At 38.2% G+C, this 20,316-nt stretch overlaps 1 protein-coding gene across 7 annotated transcripts in view; it reads left to right on the top strand.

Moving 5' to 3' along the window:
- Positions 1-20,316, top strand: part of Taz (tafazzin, phospholipid-lysophospholipid transacylase) — a 254,338-nt gene that overhangs the window by 198,214 nt on the left and 35,808 nt on the right. The window contains exon 7 of one of the 7 annotated variants that reach the window (XM_090387174.1): positions 635-721. The exons of the other annotated variants lie outside the window; for them this stretch is intronic. Within the exon in view, the coding sequence (XP_090243300.1) occupies positions 635-700 (66 nt within the window). The 3' untranslated portion in view covers positions 701-721. Of the gene's footprint in view, positions 1-634; positions 722-20,316 lie in introns of those variants that run through there. 7 annotated transcript variants of the gene reach the window in all.

Genomic DNA, 20,316 nt, shown 5'->3' with positions numbered 1-20,316 from the left:
ACTACTGATAATCAAATCAAGAGTATTCCTCCCTCTAGTTGCCTCCCGAACATGCTGATGTAGAAAACAATCATCCAATAAATCCACAAAAGCCTTGCTAGCGTGTGAGTGACCAACCCACAAATTCCAGTCAATATCTGGGAAATTAAAATCCCCCATTATAAGATTCTCTGATTTATTGGCCCACTCTATTTCCCTGTACAGTTTCTTATTATACTCACCAGAGTCATTAGGCCTATAGCACACTCCTACTCTCAATTTTGATCTCCCAATGCTTATGCCACACCAAAATAACTTGACACTGCACTGTCCAGCGATGTCGACTGGCATATCCCCTCCTCCCTTCCTATGCTGTCTATCCTTTCTGTAGACATTGTACTCCCCAAATTCCAGTTCTGCATTCCTTATATCTGTGTGATACCACGTCTCTGAAATCCCAACAATATCTGCCCTTTGATGTTTTGAGCAATACCTCAAATTCATCAAATTTATTTACTAAACTCCTAGCATTGGTGTACACGCAAGTATACATGCACCTGTTCTTTTGCTTAGCTACCCTAACCCAACCCATGTGTTTACTTGTACCCCAATGATTCCCAGCAATCTCTGAAATATCCTGCATCTTATTTTCCAGACTGCTGCTCATTCTAATAGAAGCAGTGCAAGAATCACTTTCACCTCTGCCAGTGGCTACTGTTAATCTATTAGTTATCCATGTGAGCAGATCCCCATAGTGGATGATGTGCATTGAATTCACCAAGAAGACAAAAAGTAGATGGTATTTGTTTTATAAGGCCTTCCAATTCTTTATACCTATAGATATCATTAGGTAGAAAGTGTAATGAGATTAGAGTTATTGTTTGTCCCACTGCTACACGTACTGCAACAGCTTCTAAGTCTGTCTGAAGTGGAATGTTTCTAGCAGGTATTTTACAATTCACTGAATTGCAATGCCTTCATGTGCACAGCTTGAAGAATTTCTATCTTTTCTGTAGGCTGAATAATTTTTAATTGTATAAATTACCTGTGGATTTAAGTTAGTCTCTTATAAGCAAATGGCTACAGGGTTATATCGTGAGATCAAATCATAGATATCATTGGTATTACTGTGTAAACCTGTGCAGTTCCATTGTACAATGTGCTGCATTATTTGGTTTTAGAGAGGGAAGGTGAGTCTGTCTGTTTCTTGTGAGAGGGAGCAGTTTGCTTTTGACGATCATATTTAGTCTTTTACATTCTAGGAAAAGAAGGAAGGGCGTCTGTAATCTGTACTCTCTTCTACATCATCCATTCCAATAGGTGAACATCCGGTTTCCATGTTGTCATCTGCATTGAAGATCAAGGATTGTTTTTTCTTGTGCATTTACATCTTCGTTGTTCCTTGAATTTGATTGTGGCGATTCAGTGGCATGTTGCCTTTGTGGTTTCTTGTTTTGTTTTGTGGGCATTGTTTGTTTCATCAACTGAAACAGGTTTGTAAGTAGGCTGATTTGCGAACAGTACAGATCGTACCCATTCTGCATTGGAATGTTAGGCAGGATTGACACCTGTTTTGGTTGCGACAGCTTGACAATTTTGGGTTGCAGAAGCATAGCCCCATTTTGGCATAGTTACCTTAATTTGCTTTCTTGAAAATAAAGTATCATGGTATACATTGAAAATAAAAGTATCATGGTATGATGCTTTATTTTCACTCTTATACTTTTGTATCTTTTTTTTTCCATTTTCCACAGGTCACATGATTTCTAATAAGCTTGGTGAACACTCTTGCAATTCAGACATTCATGAGACTTTTCTGTACACTCTGCTTGAGCATGATTTTTTGACCCACAATTAGGACATATAATTTTGCCTCTGCATGTTGTTTGAGAATGATCAAATTTTTGGCATTTGAAACGTCTTAAGGGATTCAGAATATATGAATGGACTTGACAGTGCAGATACCCTGCCTTAACTGAAGTTGGCAAATTAGGTGTACTAAAAGTCAAAATAATATTTCATGTTGGAACAAGTTTATCGTCCTTCCGAATCATAATTCGCCTTGCTTGTGTTACTTTCTGTTCTTATAATTCCAGAACTATCTCCTCTTTGGTGACATTCAGTAGATCTCATTCACTTATCACTCCTTTTGAGGAGTTCAGTGAGGAGTTATTTTGGGATTCCACTTACAGAGAACATTTTTAATAATAATTCTTGAATGCCTTGCTTGTGTTGTTTCAATTAATAGGTCTCTTCAATGAAGTTGTTTTACCATTTTTGGTGTACCTGCTGCATTTTCAAGACATCTCTGGATAACAAAGGGTGAGAGTCTGCTTACTGGCTGAGTTGATAATGAATGCATTATCAGAGAAGTTGGTGGTTCTGATTTGTTGGAATCCGTTCTCATTCTTTTTGAAAGGCCTATATCGTTTTCCCTATTTGGATGTTTTGAGATAGTTTAAGAGTTGGTGGTTGATCGATTTCTCCATTACGGGTAATTTTCACTTTCCACTACCCTGAGTGTAATAACACACAGTTGATAAGTTACTCTGGGATTCCTGCTACCCATTTGTCAATGTTAAACTTCAACTACCATTTCTCAGCCTGATTTTTCTAGATCTTTTTGCAGAAACTTAGGCATTTAGCCTTATACTTTCTGCCTGTTTATAAACTTTGTCTTCTTCCACTTAATCATCCCTTTATCAGTAGCAGTAACTTGCATCCACCTAATGTCACATTGCTCCAGTTCATACAGCAGTGTTTTATTAGCATTAACATTAGTAGAGGCATACGATGCAAGAAAGCAAGCTTACAGCATCAGCCAAAAAAAAAACCCTTCCATTTCACCCCTCCATTCGTTCAAAATGCCTATCCAGCTCAGCCTTAAATTTATTTAGGCTATCAACTTCCACAACAAAGGATGGAAGTCTATTCCACCAATCAGCCACCTGCTGGCTAAAGGCAAATTTCCGCACAACTATTCTACAACTGTCTCTCCTCAATTTGAATCTATGCCCCCTCAGGTTCTTAATCTGAGCAAGAGGAAGAATCCCATCAGCATTCAGCTTGCTCAACCCATTCAAGTCCTTATACACCTCAATCGTATCACTTCGCACGCTCCTACTCTCCAGGCACTGCAATTTGCAGAACTTAAGCTTTCCTTGGTAAGAGCACCTCTTTGTTGCCCTTCTTTTTACAAGGTCTAGCAACTCTACATCCTTCCTAAAATAGAAGGTGTACACAGTACTCTAGGTATGGCCTGACCATTGCCTTGTACAACGGGATAATCACCTCTCTGTTCCTGCTAGCAAAATTCCTATATATCATTGACAAGACTCCGTGACCTACCCTGGCAGTCCGTCTGCACTGCTCAGTGAACTTCATATTTGACTCCACAATTTCCCCCAGGTCTTTTTCACTTTCCACTTCCCTGAGTGTAGTACCACACAGTCGGTACATTTCTCTTGGGTTATTGCTACCCATATGCAGTAATTTGCATTTGTCAATGTTAAACTGCAGTTGCCACTTCTCAGCCCATTTGCCCAACTTGTCTAGATCCAGTTGGAGTAGCATACTGTCTTTACTGTCATTAACAACCCTCCAACCTTTGTAACATCTGCAAACTTGGACATTAATCCTGATATACCTTCATCAGTATCATTGATGAATACACAAAACAACAATGGGCCCAGCACCAAACACTGGGGAACTCCACTAATAACATTTGTCCATGAGCAGTGTCCATTGAGCAGTGTCCACTCTAAGTCGTTTCCCACTCAACTATCCCTTTATCCATTGTAGCAACTTACCCTTAATGCCATACCTCTCCAATTTTTGCAGCAGTCTTCCATGTGCAACAGAATAAAAAGCTTTCCTGAAATCCAAGTATATGATGTCAAAAGTATTTTTGACATTCAGTTCCTTTGTGACCACATCATAGTATCCAATCAGATTGGTCAGACAAAACTTCCCTTTAACAAAACCATGCTGTGTCTCAACTATTACTGCAGTCTTGTCTAGATGATCCTGCAATGCTTCGTTAACCAGTGACTCAATTATTTCCCCCGAACACAAGTTAAACAGGTCTATAGTTACTTATGTCACCTTTTGAACCCCCTTTGTGAATTGGTGATTTATTTGCACACCTCCAGTCCATAGGGACCTACCCTGAGTCCAAGGAAGCTCTCATAATTATGGCTAAGGGTTTGCTTACTTCCTTTTGTTCCTCATTTAATATAACTGGAGAGATCCCATTCACCCCAGGTGCCTTCCTTATGCTTAACTTGAACAATTTCTCCTCCAATTTGCTCTCAGTTATTACAAAATCACTTAGCTCCTTGTTAGAGTTTGATAAACTTCTGGCATTCCACTCATTGAATTACTCCTCATGTATGAATGTAGATGCAAAATACTCATTCAGTTTATCAGCTACCTGAGCATGATCATCAATAGTCAACCCATCTATGCTAAGTGGTCCAATCTGAGTCATCTCTTTCCTTCTAGAGTTTACATAAGTAAAGAACTCTTTGCATACTTTGCCAAAGATTTCTCGTAATCTGTCCTGCTCCTTCCTAACCTTCTTTGTGACTTGATTACAGAGAAGCTTATATTTGCTATAGGCTTCTGTGTCACCTGATAATTTATATGCATCCCATACATTTTTTTTTTTCTCTGCCACGAGCCTCATTAATTCATCTGACATCCATTTAGACCTGAACCTTGACCAGTATTTCTTAGTTGGAATGAAAAGCCTAGTAGCCTCCAAGTTCCTGAAGGCTTCCCATTTAGAATTCAACATTGGTAACATCATCAGTTGATCCCACTGTACAGAATTTAAAAACTGTCTGAGACTCCTGTAGCCACCTTTACAAAAGCAAAAGCCCTTCCCTTTAGCCTTGATGGTAGTTATATCTTTAAGTAATTCCCATATCAGTACATTGTAATCACTGTCACCCAGTGATTCCTTTATCTGCAAATTGTTAATGCATGAATAATCACTGCTGATAATCAGATCAAGAGTATTACTCCCTCTGGTTGCCTCTTGAACATGCTGCTGTAGAAAACAGTCATCCAATAAATCCAAACAAGTCTTGCTAGTGTGCAAGTGACCAACCCACAAGTTCCAGTCAATATCTGAAAAGTTAAAATCTCCCATTATAAAACTTTCTGATTTACTGGTCCACTCTATTTCTCTGCACAGTTGCTCATTATACTCATCAGATTCATTATTCCTATAACACACACCTACTCTCATTTTTCCTTTCCCAGTGCTTATGTCACACCAAACAGACTCAACATTGTGTGGTCCACCAACATCAATTGGATGTACTTCCTTAGATTTTGTGTGTTTCTTAACTAACAACATAACCCCTCCTCCCTTCCTGTCCTATCTAACCTTTCTGTACACATTGTACTCCCCAAATCCCAATTCTGCACTCCTTATATCTGTATGACACTGCATCTCTGATATTCCAACAATATCTGCCTTTGATGTCTTGGCTAGCACTTCAAGCTCATCAAATTTATTAACTATACTCTTAGCATTGGTGTTCATGCAAGTATACATGCACCTGTTTCTACTCTTAATCTGTTTTTTGACCTTCAGTTCCTTTGTGACCACATCATAGTATCCAATCAAATTGGTCAGACAAGAGCTCCCTTTAACAAACCCATGCTGTTTCTCAATTGTTACTGCAGTCTTGTCTAGATGATCCTGCAATGCTTCTTTAACTAGTGACTCCATTATTTTTCCCGGAACACAAGTTAAACTAACAGGTCTATAGATACTTGTGTCACCTTTTGAACCCCCAAATTCCAATTCTGCAATGCTTGTATCTATGTGACACTATGTCTCTGATATCCCAACAATGTCTGCCTTTGATGTCTTGACTAGCACTTCAAGCTCATCAAATTTATTAACTATACTCCTAGCATTGGTGTACATGCACCTGTTTCTACTCTTAGTTACCCTAACGCAGCCCATGTATTTATTTGTTACACTATGACTCCCAACAATCCTGGAATACTCCATTGCCTTGCTTTCCATGCTGCTGCTCATTCTAATAGAAGCAGTTAAGAATCACTTTTGCTTCTGCCTGCAACCACTGTTAACCTTTTAGTCTGTGTATCCCCCCCCAACCTAGCAGTTTTCCGACCCACCTAACACTGCCTCAATAGCATCAGCAAATATTCTTGCACCCTTTCTATTTAAGTTTATTGCATCCCTGTAGAAGCAATCTCTCCTGTCAACAAGCAATTTTTTTGACATTCTAGGCATCTAGCACACACACACACAATGACATCCTCCTTGGCAAGACCAGGTTGGAAAAAAGTCTACTCTTTGAGCCTTGCATGGTCTCTCCAGGGCCGAATTGATCAACAAGGCTCTCGTCATATACTCCTTCCTATCGTAGCTGGGCAGAATTGCAGACACTTTTACATTCAACCCTAAATCGTGACTTTGTTTTCAACATTGACTTGTACTTGTTGAGTAAATGTGCAGATCTCTTATTCTTAATGTCATTAGTTCCAACGTGTACAACAATATCACCTTTTGTACCCTTAAAAGATATCTGCTCTACAGCATCATCAACTTTTGCCCCTGGCAGACATACCCTGGTCCTATTCCGCCTATCCTTCTTGCATAGTATATTCTCCGTCTCCCTGACAATAGAGTTACCAACAATAACTAGTTCCTTTGAGACCAGTGCATTCTGCCTTGGAGATCGCTCTGTGTTGTCTGATGCACAGGAGTCAGCTGAGAGCTTGATGGGCCCCTCATATTAATTTCTTCAAGGGCATTTACCCTACACCTCAATCTCTCATAGATGCCCATCGGAACGAAGAGTTGGTGGCGCCTAATTTTTTGACACTCTAGGTATCTAGCACACACAATGACATCCTCCTTGGCAAGATTATGTCCCGTTTTAGAAAGTTCAGCAAACATTTCACATTTTGCACATTTTTTGAGACTGTGATGTGTTGGAGAATTGCCCCTTTCGTTTCTCCCCCGAGTCACAGCACTCTCGCTAGTCTGTGATCTTTGCTTCGCAGCTCCAGTCTGGGTCATGATTTCCGTTTAAATACAGTTTAATTAACAATAGAATTTAATAAGATTAATAAATATTTTTGATTAATTGATAATACTGTACTAAGCTAACCAGTTCCTAATACAGTGCTTCGTATTACGTTACTACTTTTACATTATACCTTACGCTATCAGTACGAGATATATATATACGTTGCCCTATTTCTTATCGATTACAATATGGCTGCTAGTTCAACAATATTGGTGCCAACACCAGGAGTTGTAACTTCCAAAAATCACTAGTTAAATTCAAAATATAAGGTAATGAATGCTACTAAACCTATTTAATATCTTTGTAAAATGCAATGTAGTATGTTAATTAACAAAGACTACAGTAAAAGTATCAAAATACTTATCCCTTTACAGCAGCCAAAAATCCACTGACTGTTCTCTTCCGCGACCCGAGCTCCTTTGAATGTTATCAAAAGCCTTCCTGTAATCCAAGTATATGATAGCATATAATTTTTTTCATACAGGTCCTTGGTCGCTGCATCATAGTAACCTATCAGATTGGTTATTAGACAAGACATCCCCTTAATGAATCCATGCTCTGATTTCAGTATAATTGCATGTCTGTCCAAATAGTCCTGCGTTACTCCTTTAACCAATGAATACATTATTTTCCCTGGAACAGAGGTTAATCTAACAGGTCAGTAATTACTCATATTGCCTTTTGATCCCCCTTTATGAATTGGAGATACATTCACACATCTCCAGTCCACAGGGACCTCTTGTAAATCCAAGGAGGCTTTCATAAATATGGCTAAAGGTGTGCTTTCTACCTTACTGCCTCCCTTAATATAACTGGATTGATTTCATCTGTCCCAAGTGCCATTTTTTTATGTCCATCTTAAGCAATTTCTCCTCCACTTTCCTTTCAATTATCACAGAGTCATTTTATGCAAGTTTGCATTCTGCCAGTGAATGTGTTAATGTCTAAGTTTGCAGATGATACAACAGTTGTTGGGATGGTTAATGACAGTAATTAGTGTATGCTATTGCACATGTTCTAGAAAAATTAGGCACATGGACTGAGAAGCGGCAATCGAAATTTAACATCGACAAATGCAAGATAATGCATATGGATGGCAGTACTCTTAGAATAATATATCGACTGTTTGGTACTACAATCAGGATAGTAAGAAAGAGACATGGGCAGTTCTCTGAATAGACAGGCTTCTAGAACACATGTGGTTGTGTCAATGATATCCTGGAATTTTCGTCAGCAAGACAAGGAGGTGATTATCCTGTCGTTATAGGGCAGTGATTAGTCCACATCTTGAATGCTGTATAGGTCTGGAAGCCTCATGTTAGGAAGCATGTGGATCTGTTGGAACAGTTGCATAAAAGAGTGGTTGAGATTAGTGAAGGAGGCAAAAATTTCTTCTTACCAAGAAGGACTTGGCACTTGCAAGGAATTCTGATTAAGGTTTTTAAGGCTTTGAGTGAATTAAATGAGTAAGTTGAATGCTGGTGGCATCCTCTTGGACAGACAGCACATATAGGAGTGCATAAATTTAAATTGAGGAAGAGTTTTGCAGCATAAATGCAGAGGTTTGCCTTTGGCCAGAAAGTAATTGACTATTGGTACAAAGTTCCATTTGCTGTTGTGGGTAATTTGAATAAATTTGAGGCAGAATTTGATAAACTCTTACAAATGGACAGGTGATGTGGGAAGTGGGTTTTTTTTTTTTTTTTTTTTTTTTTATGATGCTGTAGAAGTTTGTTTTCTTGCATGATTTGCCACTACTAATACTAAGTTGACAGCACAGATTCTGTAACAGGAAGTAATCATTTGTTGGAGCTAAAACATTTATAACTTATATCTGTAACATTATGTTTTTTAAGTAAACTATATCACATGAATCACATGATAAACTATATCACATGAATTTTTTTAAGTGAACAATATTTAAGAGAAACAGTCATGATAAAATGTTTACTGTTTTAACATTTCTTCTCAATAGGCACAACTTTAAAAAGCATAATGTCATCTGTGATGGATTGTATGTTTCTAAAATAATTTGCACTGTGCTCTCAGGTGTTCCTTTTTAAAAGTTTGATTGTCCTATTGTGGCCTTATTTTGTATGCACTAATGAGTAAACAAGATAAAATTCTAGTGTCTACTAGTGTAATGTGCCTTATGATGTAAGCAGCTTGGGAAATATGTTTAAAAAGGCAGCTGATTTCATAGAAAAAGAAGAAGAAATCCATTCTACTACAGTACTCTAATGCTGACCGGGCTAGCCAGGTGGGTAAAGTGCCTGCCTGGCAGCAGGTTCGAATCCCGCCTCAGGCTTGGATCACAGTAAAATGCAAAGACTTTGGGAGGTGCATTATGGCCACAGAAGCTGATGCATCAACAACTAACAAAAAAAAAAAAAAAGTACTCTAATAGTTCATTAGATATAAAAGGTGAGAATTAGATGGTAGAAAGTATGCTGAAGAAGTTAAAAGTATAAAAAAAATATTTTGAAGAAGTTATAAACTGGGATTATAAATTGCATCCATAGTAGTTTAACCATGGATAGAAACATACAAAAGTAAAATATCAAAATAAAATAAAGTAAATAAAGTAGAAAAATATATAAATAATAAACCAAAATTATATGAATCATAAAACAAAAATATGTAGGTAATTACTGTTTGACCATGGATAGAATCATACAAAAGTAAAATACCAAAATAAAATAAAGTAAATAAAGTAGAAAAATGTATAAATAATAAACCAAAATTATATGAATCATAAAACAAAAATATGTAGGTAATTACTGTTTGACCATGGATAGAATCATACAAAAGTAAAATACCAAAATAAAATAAAGGAAATAAAGTAGAAAAATATATAAATAATAAACCAAAATTATATGAATCATAAAACAAAAATATGTAGGTAATTACCAGCTATCTTTGCAGCAAGCTATGATATTCATTCAGGGGCTTAGAGGGGAGCAGGTATCCTGTGTGTTATCAGACACTCAGCCTAAAACACTGATGGATCCAATATCTCTATTATAGAAGATTTAGGAGAAGTCCTGTTGGCCTGCCTCCCTGAAATCCACTCATGCACACCTTCTTGATGGTAAGCCCTGTTATGTCATTTAGGTGGCAACGAACGTGTAGAGTGGTTCTCTTCAAGACGCCTGGTCAGCGTGAAGAGGAAAAGACCAAACCCTCCAGCATATCCTTGGTCCTTGAGGTTGTCACAGACATTCTCTCAGATATGCAGACAAGCTGTTCTTGCTACCTGGGAGTCTAAAACGCTGATGGAACTGATATTCGGGTGACACTTAAGTCAAGTGGACCCAATTTCGGCGAAGTCCGGATGGTCTATGACAGCCAAATCCTCTGCTTGCACCTTCACGATGGTGGGACTGTTAGTAATCCTGGGTATAACCTCCATGCACAAGTACATGGTGGGTGACCACCCAGGTGTGAACCAACGTAAGCAGGGGTTGAGGTGTGGCGCCCACACCACATGGAGGAACGCCGCCCCTCTATGTTACCAGGCAGTACTAGGTGGTAGATGACTCTCATCAACCGGTGAAATACCACCACTTTGCTTATTGGAGGCTTGAAGTGGTGGAACCCATGTTTAGTCTCTAGAGCTAAGTTCCGACCAACCCTTCCCTATCTCTTCCATCATGCAGTATGATTGATGATTTTTGAGGTTATGATGAATGTCGTGGCGAGATCCAATATTCCTTACATTTCGAGGGTACAGCTCTAAAATGGTGTTCGCAGGACGGCCGCTAGATAGTACACCGGACCAAACCTATTGGTAACTCTCTAGGAGGTTTCCGGATCAGCTAGTGTATAATCTTGCTACCTCTACTCTGCCAGATAGTGACTGGAGGGAGTCCGAGTAGTGTGTATGCGGGGAGCATTGTCGAGGCCACGTTATGACAAAGATCTGGGTATATTCTTACCACATGTACGCCATATCCAAAAATTTCATTACTTCATACAGCATGTCCCACCCACTTTTTCTTACTATTGAGTACACCATGAATTGTCAAAATAATAGAACAAGCTTATCTGCGAAAAGATCTAAACCTCCCAAGGACTTCCTAATTCATTTCACAAATATACGTGGTCTCAATTCCAATCTCAACGATGTCCATTTCCACTTGCAGTCTTCCAAACCCCATGTACTTTTTCTGACTGAATCTCAGTTATCAGTTGATTCAACTACTACTCATCTCAGATGTCCAAATTATTTGCTGTATGATTCCTTTCGCCTCAAAGGTGGTACTTGTGCATATGTCCGTTCTGATATTCCCTGTCAGAGACTTGGCAATTTGGAATCTCCTCTCTTTGATCTTCTCTGGCTTAAAATCTCTCTACCTCATTGTGTAAAATTCATCTGTTGTCTCTACCGTTCTCCCAACTCCACTAATCACTTCGAGCTCTTTGACTTCCTCTCTTTGCAACTTGACTTTCTCCAGTCCAACTTTCCTAACAGTAAGGTAATTTTCCTTGGTGATTTTAACGTTCACAACTCCAGCTGCCTTCCGTTTTCTAGTTGCACCGACCCATCAGGTCGAGATGCTGAGGCTTTTGCAATTACTAATGACCTAGCACAGATTGTTCATTTACCTACAAGAATACCGGACAATCCTAATCATACAGCCAATACGCTTAATCTTTTTCTCACAAACATCCCTTCTAAGTACAAGGTCGAAGTGAGAGGTCCTTTAGATCACAACTTGGTGATTGTCTCTTCTCCAATGGAACCTTTATCTCATGGCTATTCCCAACCTCGTATTGTTTGGCATTACAAGAATGCAAAATGGGATGACCTGCGAGACTTCTTTTATTCTTTTCCTTGGTCTGATTACTGTTTCAAAACTTCTGATCTCAACGTTTGCTCAGATCGTGTCAGTGAAATTATTCTTGCAGGAATGGAATCCTTTATCCCACACTCCATTTTAAAATCTCGTCCTTTATCTAAACCTTGGTTCTCCAACAAATGTGCTAAGGCTGTCCAAGAGAAGAATGTTGCATATCGTAATTGGCTTGTTTCTAATTCTTCAGTTTCATTTTCTGCCTACACCAAAGCTCGCAACAATTGTAAAGCAGTTATTAATCAGCCCAAACTAGAGTTTGAACAGGCTAAGAGTAGAAAACTTGCTTCTTGCCCTAATGGTAGCCGAGCATTCTGGTCTCTTGCCAAAGCTATTGGCCGCAACTTTTGCCCATCTCTGCTCCCACCTCTGTCCAAACCAGATGGTTCTGTTCTCACTTCAGCCAAGGATAAAGCTGACCTGCTAGCATCCCATTTTTCTTCCAGCTCATGTATTAATGATCTTGGTAAAACACCTCCCACCATTCCTAACACGCTCCATTCAATGGCTCTGTGGTCTTCCGTCAAAAGGATATCAGAAGGATTTTGATGAATCTTGATGCTAAGAAAGCTCCAGGTCCTGATGGTATTTCTCCACTTGTTCTCAAAACCTGTGCTCCTGAACTTACTCATTCTTTGTCGCCTTTTTTCACTTTCTTATTCCAAAGGTGTTTTTCCTTCTGCTTGGAAATTTGCTCATATCCAGCCAGTTCCTAAAAAGGGTGACAAATCCCTCCTATCCAATTATCGTCCCATTGCAATTACTTCTACTCTTTCTAAAGTAATGGAGAAATCAATTAACCGCCAACTCTTAAACTACCTAGAAACCTTCCGTCTGATCAACGATCGCCAGTATGGATTCCGTCAGTGTCGATCCACTGGTGATATTCTGGCTTATGTTACCGATTTATGGACTAATTCAATGGAAAGATTTGGTGAAACACAAGTAGTTGCTCTTGACATCTCAAAGGCTTTTGATCGTGTTTGGCATAAAGATCTTGTAAACAAGGTTCCATCTTATGGTTTGCCAACTGTTTTTAGTAAATGGTTATCCAGTTTTCTCTCTGATCGCTCACTGAGGGTGATGGTAGATGGCTCTCTGTCTTCTAACTTCTCCACTAATGCCGGTGTCCCCCAAGGTTCAGTTCTTTCCCCCACTCTTTTCCTCTTGTATATCAATGACCTTCTTCCATTGACTGGAAATCCTATCCATAGTTTTGCCGATGATAGCACATTGCTTTCAACTTTCCATTCTGAGAAACCTTGTCCTGCTCATTCAGCTTCAAGTTCTTGAAAATCTGCTGCCAGTTCCTTAAATGCCGATCTTCAGGTAATTCTCCAGTGGGGCAAAGACAACTTAGTTGATTTCAACCCTTCTAAAGCTCAGTCTTGTCTTATATCTCGCAAAAAGTATTCTTCTGCTCCTATGCTTATCTTTAGTGACACTCTGATTTCTAGGCAAAATGATAATCTCTTTTGGGGATTACCCCGACTTCTAATCTCTCTTGGCACAAGCACATTACAAATATTGCTTCCTCTGCATCTAAAAAACTTGGTTTTCTCTTTCGCTCTCGGCGTTACTTTTCTTCCAAACAGCTGCTCACTCTGTATAAATCGCAAATCCGCCCTGCCATGGAATATTGTTCCCACATCTGGGATGGTGCCCCCAAAACCTCTCTCAGGCTTCTTGATTCCATTCAGAAGAGGGCAGTTAGGTTAATTAATGATTCATCTCTAACAGAGACTCTCCACTTGCTGTCTCATAGACGTACTGTTTCTGCTGCATGCCTCTTCTACAGATAATTCCATGGGCACTGTTCTTCTGAATTGGCTTCTATAATTCCCGCTCTCTCTATCAAAACAGTCCGAACACGTGCCACCACCAGCCAACATCCATTTACTGTCCAACTTCAAACCCACAGAACCAACTTTTCATCTTCCTCATTTATTCATTCAACTGCCATTTTCTGGAACAACCTTCCTTCATACGTATTTCCTGAAAATTACAATCTAGAGAAGTTCAAGTCCAATGTCAACAAATATCTTCTTTCGTCTTCTCAACCTCCAACACAAGCACGGTACTAAGTACTATAGGTTCTAATTCCTCTCGTGTATGGGGTTCTCATAAAAAAAATATGAGAGCACAACAATACAAATGGCCCTCAGTCCCCAGCAGCTTTCACTCTCCCTCTTACGGCAGTGAGAGGATCAGAGTGGAAGCAGAGGGTGCTAAGAATCTCTGGGTACGACCAGGCTGCCATGCACGGAAACTGAATTTGGCCTGTTATAATGTACGATCACTCATCGGTGAAGACAGGATATTAGAGCTGGAAAAGGAATTAGAAAATGTGAATTGGAATATCATCGGTTTGGCTGAAAGAAGAAGAAGAAATGAATCACTTATAAGTTTATCAAGTGGAAATCTGTTGTACACCAATGGAAACAGTGAAAGGAGTGAAGGTGGAGTTGGGTTTCTGGTCCATAAAGATTTTAAAAACAACATTTTGGAATTCAAAAGTACATCACCAAGGGTGTCAAGACTAATACTCAAGATTTCTAAGAGGTACAAGCTAAAGATTATAATGATTTATGCACCAACATCGAGCCATGATGATGAAGAGGTTGAAGAAATGAAACACCGAAATTGAGTCTTCTAGATGAGCAGAAAACCCACTACACTATTATTATGGGAGACTTCAATGCTAAGGTTGGGAAAAGGAAAAACGAAAGAGGAACTATAGGAAATTTTGGAATTGGTGAAAGAAATAAAAGAGGTGAAAGACTTGTGGAATTTGCAGAATCTCAAGGACTGTCAGTAATGAACACTTTTTTCAAGAAAATGGTGAACAGAAAGTGGACATGGAAGAGTTCAAATGGATTAACAACTAATGAAATCGACTTCATCCTCACTAACAGAAGATATATTGTGAATGATGTTACTGTCCTGAATAAGGTAGATGTTGGAAGTGATCACAGAATGGTAAGATGTACACTTGATATAGATGTAGGAAAGGAAAGGAAAAAACTGACTCGAGTAAATAATACAAACGTCTCTGAGATAACAGAGGAGGAGAAAAAGCAGTATGTACTGGAACTTAAAAGCAAGTTTGAGCTTCTGCAGATTGCTCAGGACCAAGATATTGACGAGGGATATTACAACTTTCTGAAAGTGATAAAGCCCAAGAAACCTATAGGGAAACAGAAATCCAAAGAAGAAAAAATTAGTCAAGAAACACTTGTCGTGATGAACCGAAAACGACAAATGAAGAGCAAGAAAAACACTGACAGGGAGAAAATTGAGTATACAGAGTTATGCAAAGCCATTAGAAAGAGACTCAGAGAGGACATAAGAAGATTTAACACTAGAAAAGTAGAACAAGCATTAAGGGAAAACAAAGGATTTAAATCAGCAGCCATGAGCAGTAATACAGAAAGACAAATGATACTGAAACTGAAGAATAGCGATGGTGTACTTATAAACAGCAGAGAAGGCATAATTCAAATAGCAGAAGACTACTATAGAGAATTATACAAGGAGCGAGGGAATGATACCAGCAGTGGGGAAGATGGATTGCAAAGTGGCAACACATACGACATACCCGATATTCTTCCTGATGAGGTAGAACATGCATTGAAGAAAATGAAGAATCGGAAAGCCCCGGGGGAAGATGAAGTTACTGTAGAGTTGTTAAAATTGGGAGGAAGAGACATAACACAAAAACTGGCAAGGCTCTTCACAAAGTGCATTAGAAAAGGTGTGATGCCTAAGCAGTGGAATAATGCAATCATAGTTTTGCTGCATAAGAAAGGAGATAAATCAGAAATTGGAAATTATAGACCAATTAGCTTGTTATCCCACATCTACAAGTTGTTCACAAGGGTCATTACTAACAGATTAGAAAGAATACTTGATGAGAATTAACCGAAAGAGCAAGCTGGCTTTAGGACAGGATTCTCAACTATGGATCACCTTCACGTAATATCAGAGCTAATGGAGAAAGCAAATGAATATAAAACACCATTATGCCTGGCATTTGTGGATTATGAAAAGGCATTTGACTCCATACAGCATAAGGCAATGTTTCTGGCACTAGAAAGACAAGGCATAGATACCCCATATATTATGATTTTGAAGAAAATATATGAGAGTGCTACCTCCTTTATTAGACTAGACAAAGACAGTAGGAAATTTAAAATCGAGAAAGGAGTTCGACAAGGAGACACAATATCTCCGAAGCTGTTTACTGCTGCCCTTGAGGAAGCTTTCAAAAGATTAGACTGGTCGCAGAAAGGAGTCAATGTGAACGGAGAGTACCTAAACCATTTATGATTTGCAGATGACATTCTGGTTATAAGCCACGATCCCAAAATTAGAGGAAAATCTTAATCAGTTATGCACAGTTAGTAAGGATTTTGGACTAAAGATGAATATGGCTAAAACAAAAGTAATGATGAACAAGTATGCCACGGAAAGGGAAATAATGATTGAAGGAGCAGTAATTGAAAAGGTGGAGTCATATACTTATCTGGGACAAGTTATTAGCTATAATAATGATAAATGGCTGGAAGTCAAGAGAAGAATAAATTTTGGATGGATAGCATTCAGGAAATATAGTCACATACTGAAGAGCAATATCCCCGTTTGTCTGAAACGTAAAATAATGAATCATTGTATACTCCCCACCATGACTTATGGAAGTGAAACTTGGGCACTCACCAACTGAGAACTACACAGCGAAGAATGGAACGAATTATATTGGGAATCAGACTGTTAGATAAGAAGAGAAACACATGAATTAGGCAACAAACTCAAGTAAAGGACATTCTTATCAAAACTAAAGAACTAAAATGGTCTTGGGCAGGACACATAGCTCGAAGACATGATGACAGATGGACTAAGAAAATAACAGAATGGTACCCAAGAGGAGCTAGAAGAAAACCTTTAAGACGAAGGCGGAGATGGATAGATGAAATTCATGAGTTTTGCGGTAGTAAATGGATGGCCAGTGCTCAAAACAGAAGGAACTGGAAAGTTGCTGGAGAGGCCTTCATCCTGCAGTGGATTGAAAATGGCTGATGATGATGATGATATTCATTTACTTACAAAAGTTCATATTATTTCAGTTACCAAAGAAAATGTTCTAGTACTGAAATAATATATAGTAGTATTAGCATTAGAATATGTCGCTACAAATATTCTAGGTTTCTTCAGTTGGTGGAGGGGGAACTGTAGTTAGCCAATCTCAGAAAAAAAGGAATGGGGTGGGTTTCTCCTTTGAATTATTCTGTGAATTGTACCCGACAAAACTTTCAAATTGGCCTGTGAACACATACAGACATAATAAACACAACCTATTAATGTCCTTAGTGGTAACCTGCTATATAAATAATAACAAACAAGAAAATGCACTTTAATTAACTTGGTAATAAAGAAAATAAGTAAGGAAAAAAAATGAAAAATAGTAAGGGAAACATCAGTGGCTGCAAAACATTACTATGTTGCAGAAACATAACTAGTATACATAAAGTAAGAATATGCCGGTGGTATGTCAAGCCAAGTGAGCAGGAAAAAATAAACCAGGACATCATTATGAGCAACCAGGGGGGGGGGATAAATTGAGATATGCATGTCACTGAAGGAATGCATTCCAAAAATAATTTAGAATAAAAAAAACAATTAGTATAAATTTATGATAATGTCAATTAATACAAATTAGTGACCACTTCTCCCCCCCCCCCCATAATACCAGGTCCAGATATCACTATAAATGAAAACAAAAGCCAAGCATAGCAATGTGATTATTAGTTAATAATAACAACATACAAGGGATATTTGAAAAGTTCATGACCTAAGTATGAGGGATTTATTTGAGGAGTCTCGTAACTTGATACTTTTTCAATATAGTCCACTTTGGAATCAATACACGTTTGCCACCACTGCTGCAATGCATTGATTCCAGCTATGAAGAAAGTTTTCTCTTGGACCTCCAGGAATGCATCTATTGCAGCAATGGCATCACTGTACTGTTTGTGGGAAAATAAATGCCTGCGTGTTTTTTTTTTTTTTTTCAATTTAGGAAATAGTTGAAGGTCTGATGAATATTGAGAATGAGTCAAGATTTCAAAGCCACACTTGTGCAGTGCAACAGTGGCACTGACAGACTTGTGCAGGCACATTGTCTTGGTGGAACAAGACTCCTTTGCTGAGTTTTTTTTTTTTTTGTGTGCAAATGCCTCACAGTCTGTGTAATATGCTCCCATGACTCTAGCCTTTCTGAAGGTAATCCACTGGCAGCACTTCATCAACATCCCAAAAAAACCTATGTCATCGCCTTGCCGGCAGAAAGAATCGACTTGGCTTTCTTTAAACAGGGAGAAGAGCTGCATTTCCACTGTTTGGATCGATCCTTTGTCTCTGGCTAAAAGTGACGGATCCATGTTAAGAAACCTTACAAGGAAATTTTCAGGTTCTGCTTGAAAATGATGCAAGTGTGACGACAACTCTTGTGCTTTTTTTGATCTGCTGTCAACAACTTTGGGACCCATATGCTGATATCTTTTTTCATAATGAGAATCTCTGTTATTATGTGTACACGCATAATAACAGAGATTCTCTGTGAGATGCCCAAAAGGCTTACAATGTACTGAACTGTCACCCTTCACTCACTTCTCACCAGACTGTGCACATTATCAACAACTTCCGATATGATGAACATTGTAGGTTTTCCACAGCAGTCACCTTCCTTGTTTACATTTTCCTGCCTACTCCTTAACCATGGAATAGGAAGAGGCATCCTCCCCCAACGTTGTAACCATATCATGAATTGCCTCTGCCATAAGTTACCCCTCCCCCTTTTTCCCCCCAAATATTAAATGACTGCATGGTTATTGATTTTGTCCATCTTTCCTCATTCATTGTGTGAATGAGGAAAAAGAGTTTAATTACAGGTCCTGACTCCAACAAAGTTGGCTTCGGGACCTGTAATTAAAAAAAGACTTTATTGAAACTGCATGAAACTTTGTGGATTACTCTTTGAAGTGTTACACCTTAAGTGCAGAAATTTTTAACACTATACCACTACCCTTTCATACTCAGGCCACAAACTTTTCAAACCTTTCTCATATTCCAGACAGATAGCTGTAGCATTCAATGATGATGAATGCAACAATGGTTTAATTACGTTGCTTACTTATTATATAGCAAGGATTAGCACATGTGCAGCAGTTCTGATAGTTGTGTGCAGAAAATGAAACCAGTATATGAGCCCACTAAAGAATAAGGTAATGAAGCACCCCCCCCCTCGACAATAGATATGGAAATAGATAAGATGTGAGTAAGAACAAGGTCCAAAAATAATGATCCCTCGCATTTGTGAATCGCAAAGACAGTAGGAAATATGTTTTATTTTTTAAGGAGAATGACTCGTATTTATAGGCCTAGAATTTACAAAAAAAAAAATAATAATAATATGTACAAAACCTGACAGACAAAAAGAAGGGTATTGTGGACAATACTGAGGCCAGGTATCAAAATAGATATGAGTTTATATAAAGATATTGCTAGAACCTTTACAATTCACAAGTCAGGTAACATGCTTGATCTATATTAAATTCAAAATCTCTTAATTTTGAGCACTACAAATGCTTATATTTGTGTATTAGATTGTAAGGAATCTTGCTGTTTATATGCAGATTATTTTAATTTTAATTTTCTTTGTTATTGCATATTCTAACTTACTTGCCAACTCTGCAGATTTACAACAGAGAATGTATCTTATTTTTGACTTGTTATGACCCCTCCATTTCACTATATAACAGTTTTACACCATCTTTTTTGCAAAAAAAAAAGTAAAACTAAATCAAATTCAGAATTTTTTAAAAAATTCTCTGAATTTTTGTTTTTTATTTTCATTAACAAATTGCCATCAGATGTGCTAGTCTACATCGCATGAAGTATGTAGAAGTTGCAGCATGGGAAACATGTAACTTCTGTGTGACTACAACTTTCATTGGTGTGTAGACTAGCACATCTGACGGTAGAAAAGTAGCGATGGCTCTGAAAAATGTGCCATTGTAATCAAGATGATTCCAAGCTATATCCTATCATGGTGACCTTTCTTAATTAAAAAAAAAAAAAAAAATCATTAAACTGAAAGCAGCGGCTAGAAAAGGTGGGCCCCCAAGCAAAAATTAGTGTGGGTTCCCTGAAAATATTTGTTTTGGTAAAAAAATTAACAATACAATGGTAAACGTGTATTTAAAATCTTTATCGATACAGTATAAAAACAAAAATAATATTAGATGCTGTAAATATAAAAATGAAAAATAAATTCTGAAAATGAATAATAATATGTTGACTTAGGTAATTTACAATGGTTTTCGTCTAGATTTGGCATTGGCAAA

Source organism: Mastigoproctus giganteus, chromosome 13, assembly GCF_048544385.1.
Source record: "Mastigoproctus giganteus isolate SK-2022 chromosome 13, ASM4854438v1, whole genome shotgun sequence".
Classification (NCBI taxonomy): domain Eukaryota; kingdom Metazoa; phylum Arthropoda; class Arachnida; order Uropygi; family Thelyphonidae; genus Mastigoproctus; species Mastigoproctus giganteus.
This window is presented reverse-complemented; position numbering and strand designations above follow the sequence as displayed.